General features: G+C 35.7%; 1 protein-coding gene across 1 annotated transcript in view; it reads left to right on the top strand.

Moving 5' to 3' along the window:
* Nucleotides 1-19,249, top strand: part of ARHGAP10 (Rho GTPase activating protein 10) — a 2,173,597-nt gene that overhangs the window by 1,231,864 nt on the left and 922,484 nt on the right. Inside the window, exon 7 of the mRNA XM_044063456.1 lies at nt 4,416-4,520. Within this exon, the coding sequence (XP_043919391.1) occupies nt 4,416-4,520 (105 nt within the window). The remainder of the gene's footprint in view (nt 1-4,415; nt 4,521-19,249) is intronic.

Below are 19,249 nucleotides of genomic sequence, written 5' to 3' on the forward strand. Positions count from 1 at the left end.
CTTGTGGTTATCTTTGGAGTCTATGGCAATTTTTCTTTCGAAGCTAGCCTTGGATGATTTTGAGTTGTAGTTTCTTGCTGATACTGATCAGAGATGTCTTCCCTTCTTGGGATTTTACTCTTTTCTGTACAAGTTTCCTCCTTCTATTGTATAGCTTGTTTATGGCAGGGGTCCACCAGACTGGTTTCCTTTTCTTGGAGGAGTGAGTCTTGGTTTTGTTTGGGATAGCATGATCCATGCATTCTTGTAGCTGCCCATAGAGTGCATTAGTAAAGGATTTTGCAGCTTGGACAGCGTTATTCTTTAGCATGGGGGCTTTGAAACTTCCCACCTCCATCTTAAGCAACGTGAAGTTTGCTTTTGAAAAGTTTTTCACGGTGGTTTCTTTGACCGGGGGTGGTGGCAGAATGTGGATATCCTGAGTGATTAGTTTATGGTCAGATTTAACCAGTGAGTGGTTGACCTTCGGTGTGGAATACCGGTCGCCCATGTTGGTGATGACCAGGTCCAATATGTTGTCACCTCTGGGTGGGGTGTTGACCAGTTGATCAAGGACGTTTGAGTTTATAAATTCTAGGAAATGTTGGGCAAGGGAGTTTGTACTTGAGTAGTTCTCCCAGTTAATGTTTGGGTAATTGAAATCACCCAGTATCAGGGTGTTTGGTAGGACCTTTATGTTTCCCAGTGTTTCCAGGAATGCGGAGTGGGGGTTCTGGGACATGGTGGGTGATCTGTAGCAAGCTATAATTTGAATAGCAGTTTTTCCCATTGCTAGTTGCATGTGGATGATCTCTGAAGCATCGTGCTGTGCCACTAACCTGGAGGTGTGTGCATCCTTGATGAATATGGATACTCCCCCGCCTTTTGTATTTCGGTCCGGGTTTTGTGGCCGAAATGTATGGTATGAGTTGTAGCCTGGTAGTGCTGGGCTGCTCTCTGGAGCCTTAAACCAGGTTTCTGTTACTGCACATATATCGATTTTCTCCATACTGAGGAGTGCCTCGAGTGCATGCATTTTGAGGTTTAGACTTCTGGCATTGAGTAGCATTACCCTCAGTTTTTTGTTACTTGTGCTATTTACAGTGGTGGGTTTGTCTTTTGAGACTTGCCTAAAAAAGGCACTATGAGGGTGGCAAGAGCCTTGGCCAGTATTCGAAAGCCTAAGGGTGACAGGTGCAAGCCGTCTCTAGCGAAGCAGCATGGCTTGTCGAGCATGTCATCCCAGGCTGACAGACACTGGATCCCCTTTGAATGACACCAGAAACTTATCCATTTGTTGAAATTGATAATTTTTTCTCTATACCATGATATCATTCTTGGTGAAGGCAGGATGCTACTCAGGGTCAAGGTCATACCAGCCTGGGCTACGTGATCAGAGAGCTCCTGCATGTCTCTTTTCATGTAGTCCAGGGAGGTACGGCTCAGGTATTTCACACCAGCATGGACAATGACAGAGTCATATTTGTACTTGTTCTGGAGTGACCTGAGTGCTTGTGTTATGTGGTGGATCCTGGCACCCGACAGGCAGCTAACAGTAACCTTCTCCTTGTTCAGCCTAGTGAGTGGGACATCAGTGTGCCTGGCTGTAGAGTCACGTATTACTAGTGTGTTGGGTATGTTATTTTGCCTTAAGGATTGTGATTGTGTGGCACACTGGTTTTGTGAAGTATGTGTTTCATGGTTTGTGTTGGGGGGTGGAGGTTGCTTGGATGTCTGCTTTGGAGATTTTTATTTAGAGCCTCCGAGTATGTTTTCGTGTATTTATGTGTGTTTTTTGCCAGTGCTGGTTTCATAGTTCTATGTGATGAAAGTAATTCCCTTCTCCTCTTGACTGCCTTGTCCAGACTTGGGTTGAGAGAGCTTAGCCTCCAGTTTGGCCGTATAATTGCATCTCTCGCATGTATTAGTGTTTGGTGGAAAGAGGAGCGGGTTGTCTGTGTACATGAGGCAATTGTAACATTGCCTCAAAATGCCCAGATTCACCAGTTGGACTGGAGAGTACACCTGAAACTGCCCTTTGGACATGCCTGGATAGGTACAGTGAACTGTTGGCTGGTAAGGTCGAATAGAGAGCCTTGTCCTTCTCTACGGTATAGGAGGGGGTCTAGTGCTAAGGTTTATTAGTGCTTGCTATGAGTTTTGAGCAAGTGCCAGTATGAGAAGTGAATGGTTTGAGTGCGTAAGTTGAAAGTTTGTCTAGTTCCAAGTGAAAAATTGAAGAGTAGACTTTGTGGAGCCGGGAATAGTTATAACCTAGCTAACCGGCGCTGCCCGGCATGCAAAACCGTGCAAATGCGAGTTTTATAGCAGAGATATGAAAGAGATAGAAATTAGCATAAAAATGGTCAATAAACTACTAATTTCTGGGCTGAAACCACTCCTCCAGGGACTGATAGGCTGCTCAAAGCTCTCTCTCTCACACAGTGAACAGAGAAACTTCCTTCTATCCAAGTAAGGTATGGGCAAACACAGAAACTTGTAACACAGCCCTGAATTCAGCACTAATCTGAAAACTGGACTTTACTAGCTTAGAAAGGTGGGAAAATAAGTATATATATTTTTTTTTCAGAAAATAAAGCAGATACAATCAAAAAAACACTTTAAATGCACAGAAATGGCTATCACACTTGAGTGTGTAGCCTACAACTGTTAAACAGGTAATTTAAACACAAAAACGACGTTGTTAAAGTGCAGGCAGTAAAATAAGTACAATATGTAGCTGAAACAAGCGCTTTAAATCACAGAAACTCTAGAAAATCCGTGTTTTAGGCGGAATTAGCTAAAGGCAGCAAGAAAATGCAGAAAAATTATACTTAATCACTCCAAAGTCTCTCATTTGTCTCTCTGCTGCTGTAGAGCTCTGCAGGGCACCAGTCAGGAGCTTGCTGAGCTGTATACTAGCACAAAAACCTTGCAAATGTGGGTTTTATAGCAGGGAAATGAAAGAGATAGAAATTAGCCCAATTGACCAATAAACTACTAATTTCTGGGCTGAAACCACTCCTACAGGGACAGATAGGCTGCTCAAAGCTCCCTCTCTCACAGTGAACAGAGAAACTTCCTTCTATCCAAGTAAGGTATGCGCTATGTCCTTCTCTTCCATGTTGCAGTATTCAGCCCCACCCTCCTACCCCCTCTCTCCCTGTTTAGCCACTGGAGGGGACAGATTTCTCTCCATCTGCCAAACCTCAGCATCAGGCATAAGCCTGCATTAGGCATCCCTTGGCCTGGTCTTACATGTGGGTCTGAAAAGCTTCCTTCTTCCTCTTCATGGATTCCAGGTGTATTGCTGTATGTGGCAGTCCATTCTGAATGTATGTGCAGGCATCACTTTTATAACCAACGTCAGTTTATGGCTCTGACATCAAACGTCGCATGTACCCCTGCTCCTAAGACTTTGGTATACTGGCCACATGTCCGGTGCTGCAAGCAGCAACCTCCTTACAGTTATGAATACTGCAACATGGTAGAGAAGGACATCTAAGGTTATGTTAAGTTCTTTACACAACTATTCTTTATACAGATGTTAGATTTTATCTATTTTATTGTATTACCTATTCTGTAATGTGTTCTGTACCATCACTGCTTGATTTCTTTATTTTGATTCTTTAGCTTTATCATGTTGTTGGTTTTTGGAGCTTTTCTCCCTGGGCCTCTACTGAAAACAGGCTCACCCTGGCCCAGTAGACCTCCTAGTAAACAAATGCAAATAAATAAATAAAGTATGATAACTGGCACTCGCATAGTGGAAAGTAACATTGCAGTAAGATGATTGCACGATGCAGCCAAATTTCAAATGAAAGATACAAAAAAGGTTGCCATTCACATAGCACATTAACATTTTTCATACAATTAGTTTCCCTATACCCTCAGAATCTAATGAAGTGATGCTTAAACAGGTTGTAATTGGTTTTTCAGTATAACTAACTTGTAAAACTTAGGCTCATTAAAATACATAAAAATTCCGCTGCTTTTATCATTATGTAGGCAGTGTTAGATCAGAGACTATGTTTATAAACTTTCATTAAACCATTTTAGTAACATTTAATAACTTGCCTGTACTTGCACAGTTGTGGAGTGCAATCCTGATGCTTTTTCTGAATGTATCAGCTTATTCACAGCTGTTTTCTTCTGCTGTTCTGCAGGTACTACATGTTTTGATCAATGTATCATGTCACCAGTCTTGCACTTTTGTGGCTGCAGATGTTTAATGTAGGAAGGAGGTTTTAAGTGATGTAACTTACAGGTCCGTTAACTAGATATCAGGCCACAGTAGTCAGTTTTCTTGAAAGTAGAGGTATTTATTATTGTTGGTGCCAACTATGGCAATATTTCTAAAGCCGAGAGGACTGAGTGACAAATGTCAGGCACTAAAGACCTTTGTTTAATTACACATTTCTCTCTTATATTTATAGCTGCTGGCTTTCTTTCAAGGAATTTTCACATCCTATCATCAAGGTTATGACTTGACCAAAGACTTCAATCACTACAAAACTCAGCTGCAAATCAACATTCAAAATGTAAGTTTGCCTTCACGTCCTGCAATGATTAACTTTTCTTGAACCTGACAAATGTTATGTTGAATAGTATTTAATGACTGCATGTAATGTGATTGTTTCTCATGACATATGTGTACAGCTTGGTAAGGAACCTGCAGTCATGTCATGTGGCAGTTTGTTTGTAAGTAAGGTTAAGATGTCCTTTATAAGATCACTGTTCCAGTATTCATTAAAGATGGAGATTTGCCTGCCAGCACACGTTATGCCTGTCCACTCTACAAAGGTCAGGCACTTTCCTCACCCTTAGCACAAGTTGATTTGCCTTTTTAAGAATAATGCTTGAACACAACAAAACTCAGATGGTTCTTGCTGCTAGTGTGCATATGCAAACGTTTGTCAGCATTGTGTCTGGTCATCTGTTGGGTCAGCTTTACTGTGAAGTTTCCATGTAGATAAGTATACCACTGGGGACCATTCCTGTTTTTGTGCAACTCTGTGTGTGAAAAGTTTCTTACAGCTGTCAGGAGAAAATCTCAGTGTGACTATGGGTTTCAGATAAACAAAGACTCCCACTTGAGTTGTTTATTTTACGTAGGGACCCAGCACAACATTAAATCCTATAGTATCTGGCTACAATTCACCCCATGACTATTAGTACTAGGCTTAATTCCTTTCGGACTTACTTAGAAAACAAACATCTTCAGTACTTGGAGCATGCAGCTATGGCTTCAGCTCCCTCCTTCCCTGACCCTCACCCTCAGGTAAAAAGAAATACAAAACAAAACTTTGAGAGAAGAGAGAGATGATAACCTGGAAAGTTCTTTTATTTGATCTGAGACTGGTGATTCTCGCTGAGGTACCCTCACAGCCACTGGACTGTCAGTCTGATTCTCCTAGGCCCTCTAACACATCCCCTTTAGGAGGCTGTTATGGCTCGGGATACCTGCACATCTGATAAGACTGAACATTCAACTGAGAACCTAGACTGATCTTATCTGAGGATCTGGAAGGTATCCATCAGCTGTTAGTCAAAGAGGATGTCCATGGCTCACTTATGGAAGTCAGGCCTGTGGCATTCACTCTGAAAACCATATATCTAAGCAATACTAGGAAACATTTTCAGAAAACTAAGAACATTCCCCCACTTTCTACCTCTTCCAGTGAGAAAGCCCATTACAAGATTAGTTCAATTTTGCTCAATGTCTCTCTAAAGCTGCCTCTTTCCTCCACTTCCATTCCTTTAGAGAGGAAGAGAGGCCTCCCTTGTTTTGTGGAAGAAGAAAGAAAATTCCTGGATTCTAACAAAGAATACCTACATTATGTCTGTCATATCCCATAACCCTCTGGATTTGAATCTGAGGCAGACAACACGTTATCCCGTGTTTCACATAATGAGGAAATTTCCTTTGGGGACACAACTGCTAAATGAAAGACTTCTTTAAGTGAAGGGTGAATACAATTCTGACTTCCAAAAAAAAGACACTATGAGATTTTTATATGGATACTTCTAACCCTGCTGCTAGCCCTCAGTTTCTTTTTTTTTTTCAAAACAGGTTTATTGTTTTAACATATAAGAGAAATATCATAACAATTTTATACAAGTAATTAAAAATAGGTATTATTATAATATTCAACAAAACAACTAAAGTATTTACAAAGACATCCACTACAATCAGATCAATTAATTAAACTAAAATACCATGCTATTGAAATTAGATTTTTTTTTAACAAATTTTGTAAATTATCCCATACAATATAATAAGATGTTTTTCTAGTTGTTCTTATCCTAATTGTGTTTATTTCCATATGGCACACTATATTCATAACATTTTTAAATTCATTGAACGAAGAAGGTGTATCTGAAATCCAATTTCTAGTTATTATTTTCCTAGCCACTGCTAGAATAGACCAAAACAAGGGAAGCTTAACCTTTTTAACACTTTGAGGTACAGGTGTGTTGAATAATATAAGAGATTTAGAAATAATGAAATTATCTGTAAAAAGAGCCTGCAAAATTCATTAATTGACTTCCAGTATTCTTTCAATTTTATACAGTCATAAAACATATGAGCCCAGTCAGCATTAATTTCTACATTACATCTCTTACATAAATTATCTTTATTATTTATTTTATTCATCATCAAAGGTGTATAAAAGATCTATGTAAAAATTTCCATGTATAAAGTCTCCAGACAATGGAAGACGTAGTTCTATAAGCAGATTCCAATATATATTGTTTATCTTGTTGATTTGGTGGGTCCCCATTAATATAAGTGAAATAATTCCAGTATGAATCTACACTGTAAAAAGTTTCTTGTCTGATAATTTTATGTATGTATGAAAGTTTACCTTTATCAGAAACTTTATGTTGTAAATTTAATATCAAGTAATCAATCAGTGTTGGAATAGATTATTTAACTGTTATAGACATTAGATTTATTTTATTAATGAGATGTTGTCTAAAGGTCTGAATCTCTAACCAGCAAGTTTCTCTTAGATCAAATTCTTGTTTTAAGAAATCTAGATTTTTAACTTTATTATCAGATATCAACTGATACCAGTACTTTAGATCATTATCTATAGCTAAATGAGTTCCTTCAGAAGTAGATGACAAAAACATACCCTGAGTATACATTATAGGGAATACAATAAAATTCCATTCCCTATACTTAGGGTGCATGAATATAAAGTTACGATAGCTAATAATAATATTTAATGGGTACAAACCATATGTTTAGGTGTAATAGGTGAAGTACAAAATTCCTTTAGTAACCATAACATGGAGTTATTTACAATCATATTTTTATGTGTTAAGGAGATTTTCATGAAGTGCATACTAATTAGCTCCCAATAATCTTTCCATTTTGCGACATATGACTGATCTATTAATAAACTAATAACTTTTACAATAGAAGAGATAGTATATAAATTAAAGTCTGGAAAAGAAATACCCCTTGAGACCAGCTATTAGTATGTTTCTTTAATGCAATCCTAGGTCTATTAGGTGCCCATAGGAAATTTAACATTAGTGTATTCAGTTTCTTGATAATTATTTTGTAGGTGGAAGTATTATTGATTGTATTAAGTATAAAATCTTGGGGAATATTATCATTTTAATAATTGTAAGTCTCTCCTCCATAGTAAAAACATATTATTCCAGGTATTAAAAAGATTTTGTATATTAAGAAAACAGGTATTATAATTATTATATATAATAGATTTAATATCTTTAGATAGTATTATACCTAAATAAGTTATCTGACCTGAATTGGGTACATATTTAGTAAAATCACTAATGAGAATATTTTTAGTGTATATATAGGTAGTATTTTAGTTTTTTCTTCACTGAATATTAAACCAGAAATACTTTTAAAATTCATCATTTTATCAAATAGAGACTGCATAGAAGAATTAGATCCTGCTGATGTAATTAGAACATCATCTGCAAAAAGTTGAATTTTGGATGTTGTATTTTCATCTATTTCAAAACCCTCTATGTCAGTACTGTTTCTGATCAAATTAGCCCAAGGCTCCATTACTAAAGTGAATAATAGTGGAGAAAGTGGACATCCTTGTTTTGTACCTTTAAGAATGGGTATTTTTGTGAAACATATGTTCCTACCTTAATATAAGCCAACGTTCCTTTGTATAAATGCTCAATTAGATTTACAAATGCATCTGAGAAGTTTGTGCACTTCATTAAGGTAAACAGATAGTCCCAACTTACTGAATCAAATGCTGAACTTATATCAAGACTAATAAGTGTTAAATCTTTCTTTTTCCTATTTGCAAAATCTATTAATGTTAAAGTTCTTCTTATATTATCAAAAGTATTTCTATTTACAATGAAGCCTGTCTGATCTATATCTATAATGCCGGGAATGATTGTATTCAATCTATCAGCAAAAATACTCATAAACATTTTATAATCAACATTAAGTAATGAGATGGGCCGATATGAAGAACATCTAGTTGGATCTTTATTAGGTTTTAAAATTGGTGAAATAAATGTATATTGCCAAGTTGGGGGGGGGGTTATTAACTCAGTTTGGGCCAAAATAAAAACCTTATGTATTAATGAATATGTACTTTTAGAAAGGATTTTATATATCTCTGGTATAATACCATCATTACCCGGTGCTTTGTTTGATTTAAGCTTATTTATTTGTGTAATAACTTCTGTATATGAAATACTCTTGTCCAATAGTTTAATCTGTTGTTTATTAAGCTTTTTATTCATGTTTGTGGTTATAAACTCCTTTATTTTATCTTTAGGTTCCATGTTAATGTTATTATGGTTAATTTTGTGAAAGTGATTTCTAAATTCATCTAGTATTTCTGGTATACTAGAAACTTCTTTTTCCTTAGAGAAAATATTTCTTTGATATGGTTTTGTTTATTCAACCTTTTTGTTTTATTTTTAAGTCTATGTAAGTATTTGGGGCTTATTGAATAAGACAAAAACTTGTATTTCTCTAAAGTTATTTTAACTTTATGAGATAAAATTTCTTTGTATTTCTCATTTAGTTTGTTTATTTCTTCAATAACTTTCTTGTCCATAATATTTTCTTTATTATTATGTTTATAAGAGTCTAATTTACTTTGAATATCTAACAATTCCTTATCCCAAGATTTCCTTTTATTATTATACCATCTGATACTTTGTCCATATAGATATGATTTTAAGGCATCCCAAACATAAACAATGGAGACTTCAGGAGTATTATTTATGTCTAAAAAATGTTTTACTTCTGAAAGTATATATTCTTTATAGTCTTTTAGTTGAGTTAAGTATGCTGGTATCCTTTTGATCTGAACATTATGAGTATTGTTATTATGAATTCAAAACAATTGAATTATGATCAGATATAGGACATGAAATGATTTTGGAATTAATTAAATCTGTTACCATCTGGTTAGAAATAAAGACCCTATCTATTTTTGAATAAGTTTTGTATCTGTTAGAAAAAGGTGTATGGTAATGATTTTGAATCTATCTGATTATTAATATCATTCAAATGATAAGAATTAGCAAAATCATTTAAATGTTTTGCATTAGATGTAATTCTTCTTTTCCTATAGTGGTAGTATCACTTTCATGTAGTATACAATTAAAGTCACCAGCTAAAATAATATCTCCTATAGAGAATGATATGATCTTATCAAGATGATGTTTCACTGTATTAATACCAATTCCAGGTATCCAATATACATTAATTAAAGTGTAAGTCTTCCCATTAATTTGTATTGTAACCATACAAAACATTCCTTTGTCATCCTGATAAGACTTAATGGTTTTAGGAATGGGCATACTTTTATTCCATAAAATAGCCACTCCTCTTTTTCTGAGTGTGCTCTGAACTAACCAATACTGTATATTTGTTTGTGGCTAGTTTATCAATATCTTTTTTCAAGAGATGGGTTTCTTGCAGGAAGACTAAGTTGGCCTTATGTAAATTAATGTATCTTATTAGGCTTGCCCTTTTACACGGATTATTCAATCCATTAATGTTTAAAGAAATTCCTTTTAAAGATGTCATTTGGCATTTTTAAAACTTAAGAATCATATGATCAAAATAACAAATAACAAGATAAGTAATGTTACATCTCCTCCTTTAGGTGTACCTTTAAATATAGCTGTATTTATTGAATCTCTTATGGGATTTTGTATAGGATTCAGTTTTGTTTGTAGTGACAATGAATGTACAAAATATATTGTGGATGTCAAAACTATATACAAATAACAATGAACAAGTGAAAATAATGTAAGGATTAAACCTTGCATCCAGCCTGGAGTTATAAACTCCAACTTAGAGTAGTATTTACCACTCAAGTTAACCCCTACCCTAAGCAGCAGTACCTCAGCTACCACCTTATCAATTTAATACTAGTTATATTTAACTGAGGTTAACAGTTTTCAATTCAATTATCTAGCAAGACAAGACTACACATTTGGTAAAACAGCATCATATAAACTAAAATAAACCTTTTTTTAAAAAACTGTTCATACTACTATATACATCTATGTAATATAAAACACTTGTATTCAAATAGCATTCAAATAACCTTGATGTTAGAAATCAAGAGGAGAGAAAAATAAGTTCTAACATTCATTTAAATCAAAAACTTTGGCTAATATGATTCAGACATTACATATATTAAGATGCATCTATTTTCTGTCATGTAAATGCAATTAACAGCTTCCAAAAAAACCTTGAATTGCTTGTATATGAGCATTTACTCAAACTCATTATTGTCAATAGAATAAAATATTGTATTCATAGAAATTGTTATAAATCATACTGCATAGTTATGCAGATTCTCAGAAACACTTATATACATATATACATACACACACACACACACACACACACACACACACATATATATATATATATATATATATATATATATATACACACACACACACACACACACACACATACATATATATATATATATATATATATATATATATACATATACATATATACACATATACACACACACACACACATATATATATATATATATATATATATATATATATATATATATATATATATATATATATACATATATATACATACACACACACACATACACATATATATATATATATATATATATATATATATATACACACACACACACACACACATACACACGCACACACATACACACACACATACACACATACACATACACACACATATATATATATATATATCTGATCTCACTGAGTTGTGTCCTTGCTGAGCACTATCCTACTTGCTGTCCCTACAATAAATCTGTCTGCTTTATACAAAATAATGCACAGCAAACACATTTTAGTAACCAGATTTTACAACCATGCTATACTACTGCTTTAAAATATATCACATGACAATTTCTTCCAGAATAGAGTTATAAAATTATTTATGCTTGTCAATCAGATGAATTAAATGAGTTATAGTAATGTATATGTTTGGAACATAAGTTTTAACACAGATTATTATGCTGCTGTTAAGTAGATTTTCAAAACACTTGAATAAATGTTTCATTTTCTATGCCTTCTAAAATAAGACATTTACTTACTACAAGAAACTGTATCATTTAAACTCATTATAACTGACATATTTTATGAATTATAACATAGATATTTAAGTAATTATATAAAATAACTCACATTTAGATGTTAAAGAGTTCATTTTCCTTCACATAGTCGCATTTGCATCATTTCTATTTCCTGGTAGAGTGTTATTCCTGAATCTGTGATGTGTCAGTGTGATATCTAGGTCAAAGGTTAGACTAATTGCTTTCAGCTTCTCTGTGAGAATTCTGAGAGTTGAAGCTTTTGAAGTAGCTCATGGACACTGTGCATGAGACAGCCCACATCCCAGATTGTCTCTCTTAACATTTTGGCGGGAAACTTATTAAAAACTAGTGACAAACATTCATTTAGCAGTGTAAATGCATCTAAACATGACAAAACCTTCACAATGTATTTTACAGGTTATTACAGCCTCTATGTAAGTGAAATTAAGCCCAAAATTATTAATAAGTAATAAAACTCAATATTTTTGTCCCAACTCAATTTTATGCAAATCTTATTATTTACTGTGTCTATATGATCAAAAGCATTTCTATATATTAATAAAGAAAAGAAAAGAGAGTAGAAAATAAAAGGGTGTAAGGCAGAAATAAAAAAATGTAAGAGAAAGCTATAAGAAGTATATACAATGGAATATTACTTACTGTTTATATTAATAGAGTTAAAAATAAAACATATTTACTATTATTTAGTTCTAATTATTATTAGTTAAAGCATGACAGATTATTTACAAACAAGCATAAGCAGTATAATCAAGAAAGTATAATTAGGAATAGCATTTGAAGAACATATAAACTTTTTACAAGGAATAAATATGTTATTATTCTATTAATCATATTTTCATTACTCTTCTCTCCCTGCCCTCCCCCACCCTTTACCCACTACATAATCTAAATAGAATGTCATTGTTTAAACAAAGAAAAGAAGAAAAGGAGAAGAAAAAAAAAAAGATAAAGAAAAAATGTATCAAATTACTGACCTTACTTCTCCTTTTCAGAAAGAGAAACAAGTTGAATCATAGCTTGCCATTAAATCTTCAGATATTTTGGCTGGTTATGAAACAAAACATTTCTTTGCACACAGAGAATAACTTTGATTAAATCTTTCAAAATATTTGTGGCTTCTTGGAAATGCAGGAACTATATTTAAAAAGATTAATAATGAAATAAAATGATGAGAGAAAAAAAAAACATAGAACAAATCATTTGTTTTTTAGTCTCTTCTTCTCTGAAGTCTTCCACGAAGTTTCAGTTGCCAGTCTCTTTAATGAAGGACTAGCCCATTCTATTTCCTTCTATTTTATCCAAAATCTTATTTTTTTTTATAAACTGTAAAGCAGAGTCTAAGTCATCTAAAATTTTAGGACCATCAGGAAGGAAGATTTTAAGCTTGGCAGGAAACAGAAGGTATGTTTTAAACTGTGCTTTTTTAAGCTCCCTTATTAGTGGCAGAAAAACTTTTCTTTTAGCTATTACCATGGAAGAATAGTCATTGTCAAAACGCACAGTTGTCTCATTAATCTTAACAGGAGCTTTAGCCCAAGCAGATTTAAGAGCCATCTCTTTATCAAAAGATGATAGAAATCTAACTATAACTGATCTAGGATATTTTTTGTTAGAGTTAGTATTAGCTATAGATCTATGTGCTCTTTCGATACCAAAAGAGAATGCTTCTGGTAAGTCTAAAGTTTTAGGGAGCCATGTTGTTAAAGAAGTAATATTGTTACCTTCAATATTTTCTGGCAGTCCAAAAATCCTAATGTTATTGCGCCTAGATCTATTTTCCAGGTCATCCAGCTTTGTTTGTAAATGTGTATTTTGTTTCTGCGGAAACTCAATGTTGATTTCCTCTTCTTGGATTCTATTTTCCATGTCATTCACAGCTTCTTCTATGCCTGTCATCTGGATCTTCTGTTGTTGCAGGTCTATATGTAACAAGTCTATTTGTTTTGTAGTTTTTTCTATGAAGGTGTCTATTTTAGTATCCATTTTATCCATCTTAGCAGTAAGTTGCTGGATTATAATTATCAGAGACTGAAGTTCTTTCTTGATGCTGGAGTCTTGAGAATTTGTCTTACTGGAACTCATTTCAGACTGATAAACTGACAGGAAAATTTCCAAAGTGATTTCTGACAGGAATATTGTTAAGATTTCCTTTCTTTTTTAGATATAGTTCAAGAACTATATAAAACAAACATATTTAGAAAGAAAATTACTTCAAAAATTAATTTTTTAAGTAATTAATTCCTGTCAGTGTAATGAAATTGGTGGAGCTGAAGAAATCTGCTGCTATCCTGTGTTCATCCTTGGCCTCGCCCCTAGCCCTCAGTTTCTGAAGGCTGTGGAAGATGTGTTTTTAGCTGCTTCATTGTCTCAAATTCCAGCCTCCAGCCCCTAAGAAGCCCGATGGGTTTTACAGAGTTCCTGATACTCATGTGTATCTGTACAAAAAATCCCACTGCAGATCCTGCTGTCATTTTGTCTGAATCCTAATGAATGTACTAGAACATTTCCCTCCTGTAACACAATTCTCAATGTTAAGGACAATTAGAGCTCTTGACTGGAATGACAAATAGGTGTATACTTCTGCCACATTACAATTTAGAGCTGTTAATTATCAAACCCACATTCCCAATGTTCTTCTGTTTATTTTGAGTAATATGGGGCACACTTTTGCAACTCTTCCTATTTTAAACATGAAATCTAATCCTAGGCGCATGCTTAATTTTTGCTTTTCCGGTAGCTAATCACACTATCAAATGTGACTATGATTGTTGTGGATGTTATCTGTAGGCCAGCTGTGACTGGTACTGTTATGAGAGGGCATGCTTGTTTAAAATTACAATCCTTTCATGAGGATGTAAAAGTTCAGTTATTAAATGCCCCTCTAGACACGTTATTGGCATTTGGTAACTCTTCTTATGAAGTTTTTTAAAAGCTAGAACAATGAGAAAAATCATGCAAGTAGTTAAGCAGCTTTTCTCATCTGTACTTGCTAAGTTTCAAAGGAATTATACATCAAATCCAAAAGGAATTATACATCGAATCCAGGACCCATTCTTGCAAACCTTACAAAGGAGACTTAAAAAAATGAATTGCAGGAATGGAACGCTCGAAGAAAAACTTTTTGACTATCCTTGTTGTTCTCTCCTGCCCCTTCTTACTCTGGCCTTTCTCTGAAAGCTTCATGGAATACTTCTGTGTAACAGACACTTTGGTGCTATGTATTCTAGAATGTGGTTGCAAACTCCTTCCTCACTCCCTCAGGAATCCTTCAGTCTCAGAATCAGCTTCACCTCATTGTTCAAATCTTTCAGGCTTGCTGGGTGTCATATAGTTAGTGGCCACGGATCAGATCAATGGGGAAAATGATTTTACTCAAGACTTTTTCTGGTACCCAGGAAAGAGGCCAGCTAGAGGTCATTCCTGATCTATCTATCCCCTTGAAGCCTTTTTGTTCACTGTAGGTCTAAACATTGGTTCTTGTGAATAGGAGTACACAGATAAGCATAGAGGCTTTTTAACATTTTTTTTTGTTTTGTGGGTTCCATTATTTGTTTAGTTCTTTGCCTTCTGGAGTTTCTAGTACTCTGAGTTTTTGCCAAGTACATTGCTCCAAGAGGTTCATGGGTATATGGTAGGCTAATGACCATCATAGCCTTTGTAAGCCTAGCCACACAACCCAACACAGTTGCATCTCATGGTAACATTTGCATCTTAATGAAGAGGGTATGTTAGTCAAGAGGTTGCTAAAAAGTTATTGGGGGGTATGTTAGTTAGGGAATGTTGCCGGCCTCTGTCTAGAAGAGATGAGGGAGCCAGCCTGAGGATGAATTTCCAATTTCCAATCCAATGGCCAAGGGTACATTTGAATAAGGTTAGGGGTGGACTCCACTTCAGACAGATGGGGGAGCCTATTCCAGAGCATCGGGGTCCTTTGTGTCACATATCTGTCTCACCAGTATGTAGTATTTATGTCATAAGCAAAGTTCATATCCCTGAATCTAGTGTTTCTGGTGCTGTTCATTTTGTGGAAGTGCAAAAGCTCCATCTGGGTGACTGGATTTAAGTGTGCTTTATATGCCAAGCATAGATCGCCTCTCTGATTATAGAGACAGGGTTCAAAGGTAATCTGTATAGGACAGTGTATTAATACCCTGGATTCTCTTGGTGAGGAACCACTGTGGGCATTCCAACTGTTGCATATGCCTAGTCAAGAGACATGTTGAAGGGGGCATTGTACTCAATGATGGGTCTGATAAGGGAAGAGTAGAGTGGTACTATAACTTCCTTGGACTTGGATGTCGTACACTTACTTATAAGTTGGACGGCATAGAATGATTGTATTACTATCTTGCTACAAGTTGGTCAAAGGCCAGGTTACTGTCTATATATGTTCCTAGATCTCTTACTATCGGGTCAACTCTTAGGAATATCTTATAAATGGAGTAATTTGCCTGGGTAGATGTTTTCCCAAAAAGCACTATAATGCACTTCTTTGCACTGAGTTTTAATCTGTGGTTTTAGCACAAATCATTTGTCTGTGTTAGACCTTCTTGCATGATGTTAGTGTCATGGGCTATTTTAGGATAGCTCCCAGTTTACGGTCATCTGCAAACTTTGTGAGCCAGAGCCCTTTGACATTATCCTTCACCTCTAAGAAGTAAAAGCTAAACAAGAGTGGGCAAAGCATGGAGTCCTGTGGTACTCCATTGGTGACCTGCCTCTTGGTAGGATGTTCTCACCAATATTGACTTCTTGGATCCTGTCTGTGAGCCAGCTTGCCATCCAGCAGTTTGTGTAGGGATTTATGCTTAGTTCAGTGAGTTTGTCCTCAGTACCTGAGTTGGGATATCCCTTAGCCAGGACTAGGTAGGCAGTATGCACCATTTTCCCTTCATCCATTTCTTTGATTACCTTCTCAAGAAACTATCAAGTTAGGTAGGCATGACCTACCTTTGACAAAAACAAACTGGGATAAGTCCAGTGCCTGTTGGTTGCCAGTGTCTTTATTGATCATTTCCAACAGACTAATGGGTCTATAGTTTTCAGGGTCAGTTGATGGTCCACCCTTTTGAAGAGGGATAAATGTCCTCCATTAACTTGGTAGGTAGCCTGTTTTGAGGCTGTAGTTGAAAAGTGATTAAAGTGGCCCTGATAGGTCATGTTTCAGGCTATTTAAGAGCAACCTAGGATACTGTCAGGCCCCACCGAGGGTGTGTTTTTAGTCTTAGTAATTGCTGCTATGACCTGCTCCCTACTGATAGTTGAAGGGGGGGGGGGTGTCAGTAGAGATTTCACAAGGGTTGGAAGGGGGTTGGGTGTAAAGTAAAGTTTGAGCTGAATTTGTTGACCAGCAGATTCACTATGTCATTCTGTTCAGTGGAGGTGGTACAACTTGCTATTAGTTCAGCACACTGTCGCATGTTACCTTTGATGATTCAGCCATAGCTGTAGAAGGCCTTGCATTTATCATTAGTCTGAGATGGTATCTTGACTTTATAACTGGTCTTGTTGAGTTTTATTAGTCCTCTTAGTTTCCTGTTTAGTTTTATTTGTGAGCTCTTATTATTATACAACTTGCTCTTTCTGACTTAGGCCATTACTTTTTTCCTTTTGTTATACACCCTGCTAAGATTAGGATTCCACCAGTGTGGTTTGTTTTTGGGATTTGTTTTGGAATTAATTCTAGTAGGTACATCAACCTCTATGCAGCCATTTACATGGTTGTACAGTGTTTTTGTGAATAATTCTGCAATGGCTGTTGTCAATTCTGGGTTGGGCAGAGCATTGAATTTTGACAGACTGTCGCTTAATAGGATATAGTTTGCTGTAGACTAGTTTCAAACTGTAACCAGTTTTGCTAAGTTAAGAAAAGGTTATCCACATTTTTCCTTACCTGGGTGATTGCCTGATTTCAGTCTCAACCAGTTAGGAAGCATTAACTTCTTTATAATTAGCGATGAATCGTCTTCACAACTTGGGAATTACCCTGAACCTTAGAAAGTTATCCCTGCTCTCACCTTACAGACTTATTTTTCTGGAATGACTGTTAAACACGTATGTGATCACTACCTTTCTTCCTCCCGAAAAGATGCAAACATTATCATCTGTACTGCCTCAGTCTTTCACAAAAGAAGATGTTCACTGCAAGAGAATTTCTACGAGCTTTAAGTTTTATGGACTCTTGCATCCTGATGATTCCTCATATCAGACTTCACATAAGAAAGATGCAGTCATTCCTCAAGTCTGATTGGGCTCAACACACAGACTAGCTTTTCCAATTCCTGTTCTGAGTTTTATAAAGAAATAATTAATTTGGTGGACTTTCATTCTCTTTATCCCTGCCTAGACAGTGGCCTTAGATGTGTCAGTCTTTGAAGTGCTGTTTTCAGGGTGTCAATGTACAGGGAATGTGGGTACCCCAACACAGTCACAAGCACATCAACCAGAAAGACATGTTATAAATGTCATAAAACCTCTGAATCAACCATGGTCACTAGGTATGATTCTAGTGGTAACATACACCAACACCACTGTAATGTGGTACATAAACCAGGAGGAACAAGGTCTTACCCCCATTTAGACTGGCTGTGATTGCATGGGGTATAGCAATTCAGCAAAGCCTATTCCTTCAGGTGGATTACATTCCTTCAGAGCAGAATGCAGTCACAGACTTCCTGTGCAAATGCAGGACAGGCACTCATGGAAGGTCTTCCTGCAAATAGCCCAATCAGTGGGGAAGCCCTCAAAGAAATATGTTTGCCTTCAATCTCAACAGACAACTAAAACAGTTGTGCTCCAGGGCACCCTCAAAAGATAAAGACTTACCAAAGGTTATATTGGTGACGCCCTTTTCTCCGAGACAACAACTTGTAATGCAACCAATCAAGGCCAATCACAAGAATTTCCTCTCAGAGTAGACTTTCTTAGGACAAAGGATATTGTATTTATCTTAATATTCAAAGTATGATTTGTCTGACTATTCAAAATCTGAATCTAATCTGATTCATCTGAGTATTCAAAATCTGACTCTAATCCACTTCATCTAAATGTTCAAAGTCTGAAACAATGTGGATGATATTTTTTGATTTGTTTTAGGCACCTTTCTTTCTGAAGGTATACAGCAGGTATTGAAGGAAGCCTGAAACCTCTTACTAGGAAATCGTATTTAACCAAATGGAAAATAGTTTCTGTTTTGTACCAAAGTAGAGGACAGGACCCATCTTAAGTTGGGAGGAGAGGCACCCCTATTTCTTCAATACCTGTATGAATTGCACAGTTGTGACCTAGCATGCATTTCGGTCAGGGTACACGTTTTGTCCATGTCAGCCTGTTTACCACTGGATCCCTCCTTTTCTTCTCCTTTTCCAAGTCAAACAAATTTGTAAATGGGGAATTGCATATTAGACCACCAAGAAAGAAGATGGCTCTGCCTTGGGATTTGAATTTTGTTTTGGAAAAGGTAATTCGCCCTCTCTTTGAACACGTAGCCAGCTCTTCTCTAAAATGTGTGACTTGGAAGACTGTGTTGTTGTGTAGCCTTATTTTCTGTTGGATAGACGTTTGAATTGCAGGCCCTTATGTCTATTCAACCTTTCTTGTGTTGTTTTTTTTTATTTTATTTTTAACAAGTACAAGGCTTAGGACCTACCCTT

This window comes from Protopterus annectens, chromosome 2.part1, assembly GCF_019279795.1.
Source record: "Protopterus annectens isolate FY-2018-M chromosome 2.part1, PAN1.0, whole genome shotgun sequence".
Lineage (NCBI taxonomy): Eukaryota > Metazoa > Chordata > Ceratodontiformes > Protopteridae > Protopterus > Protopterus annectens.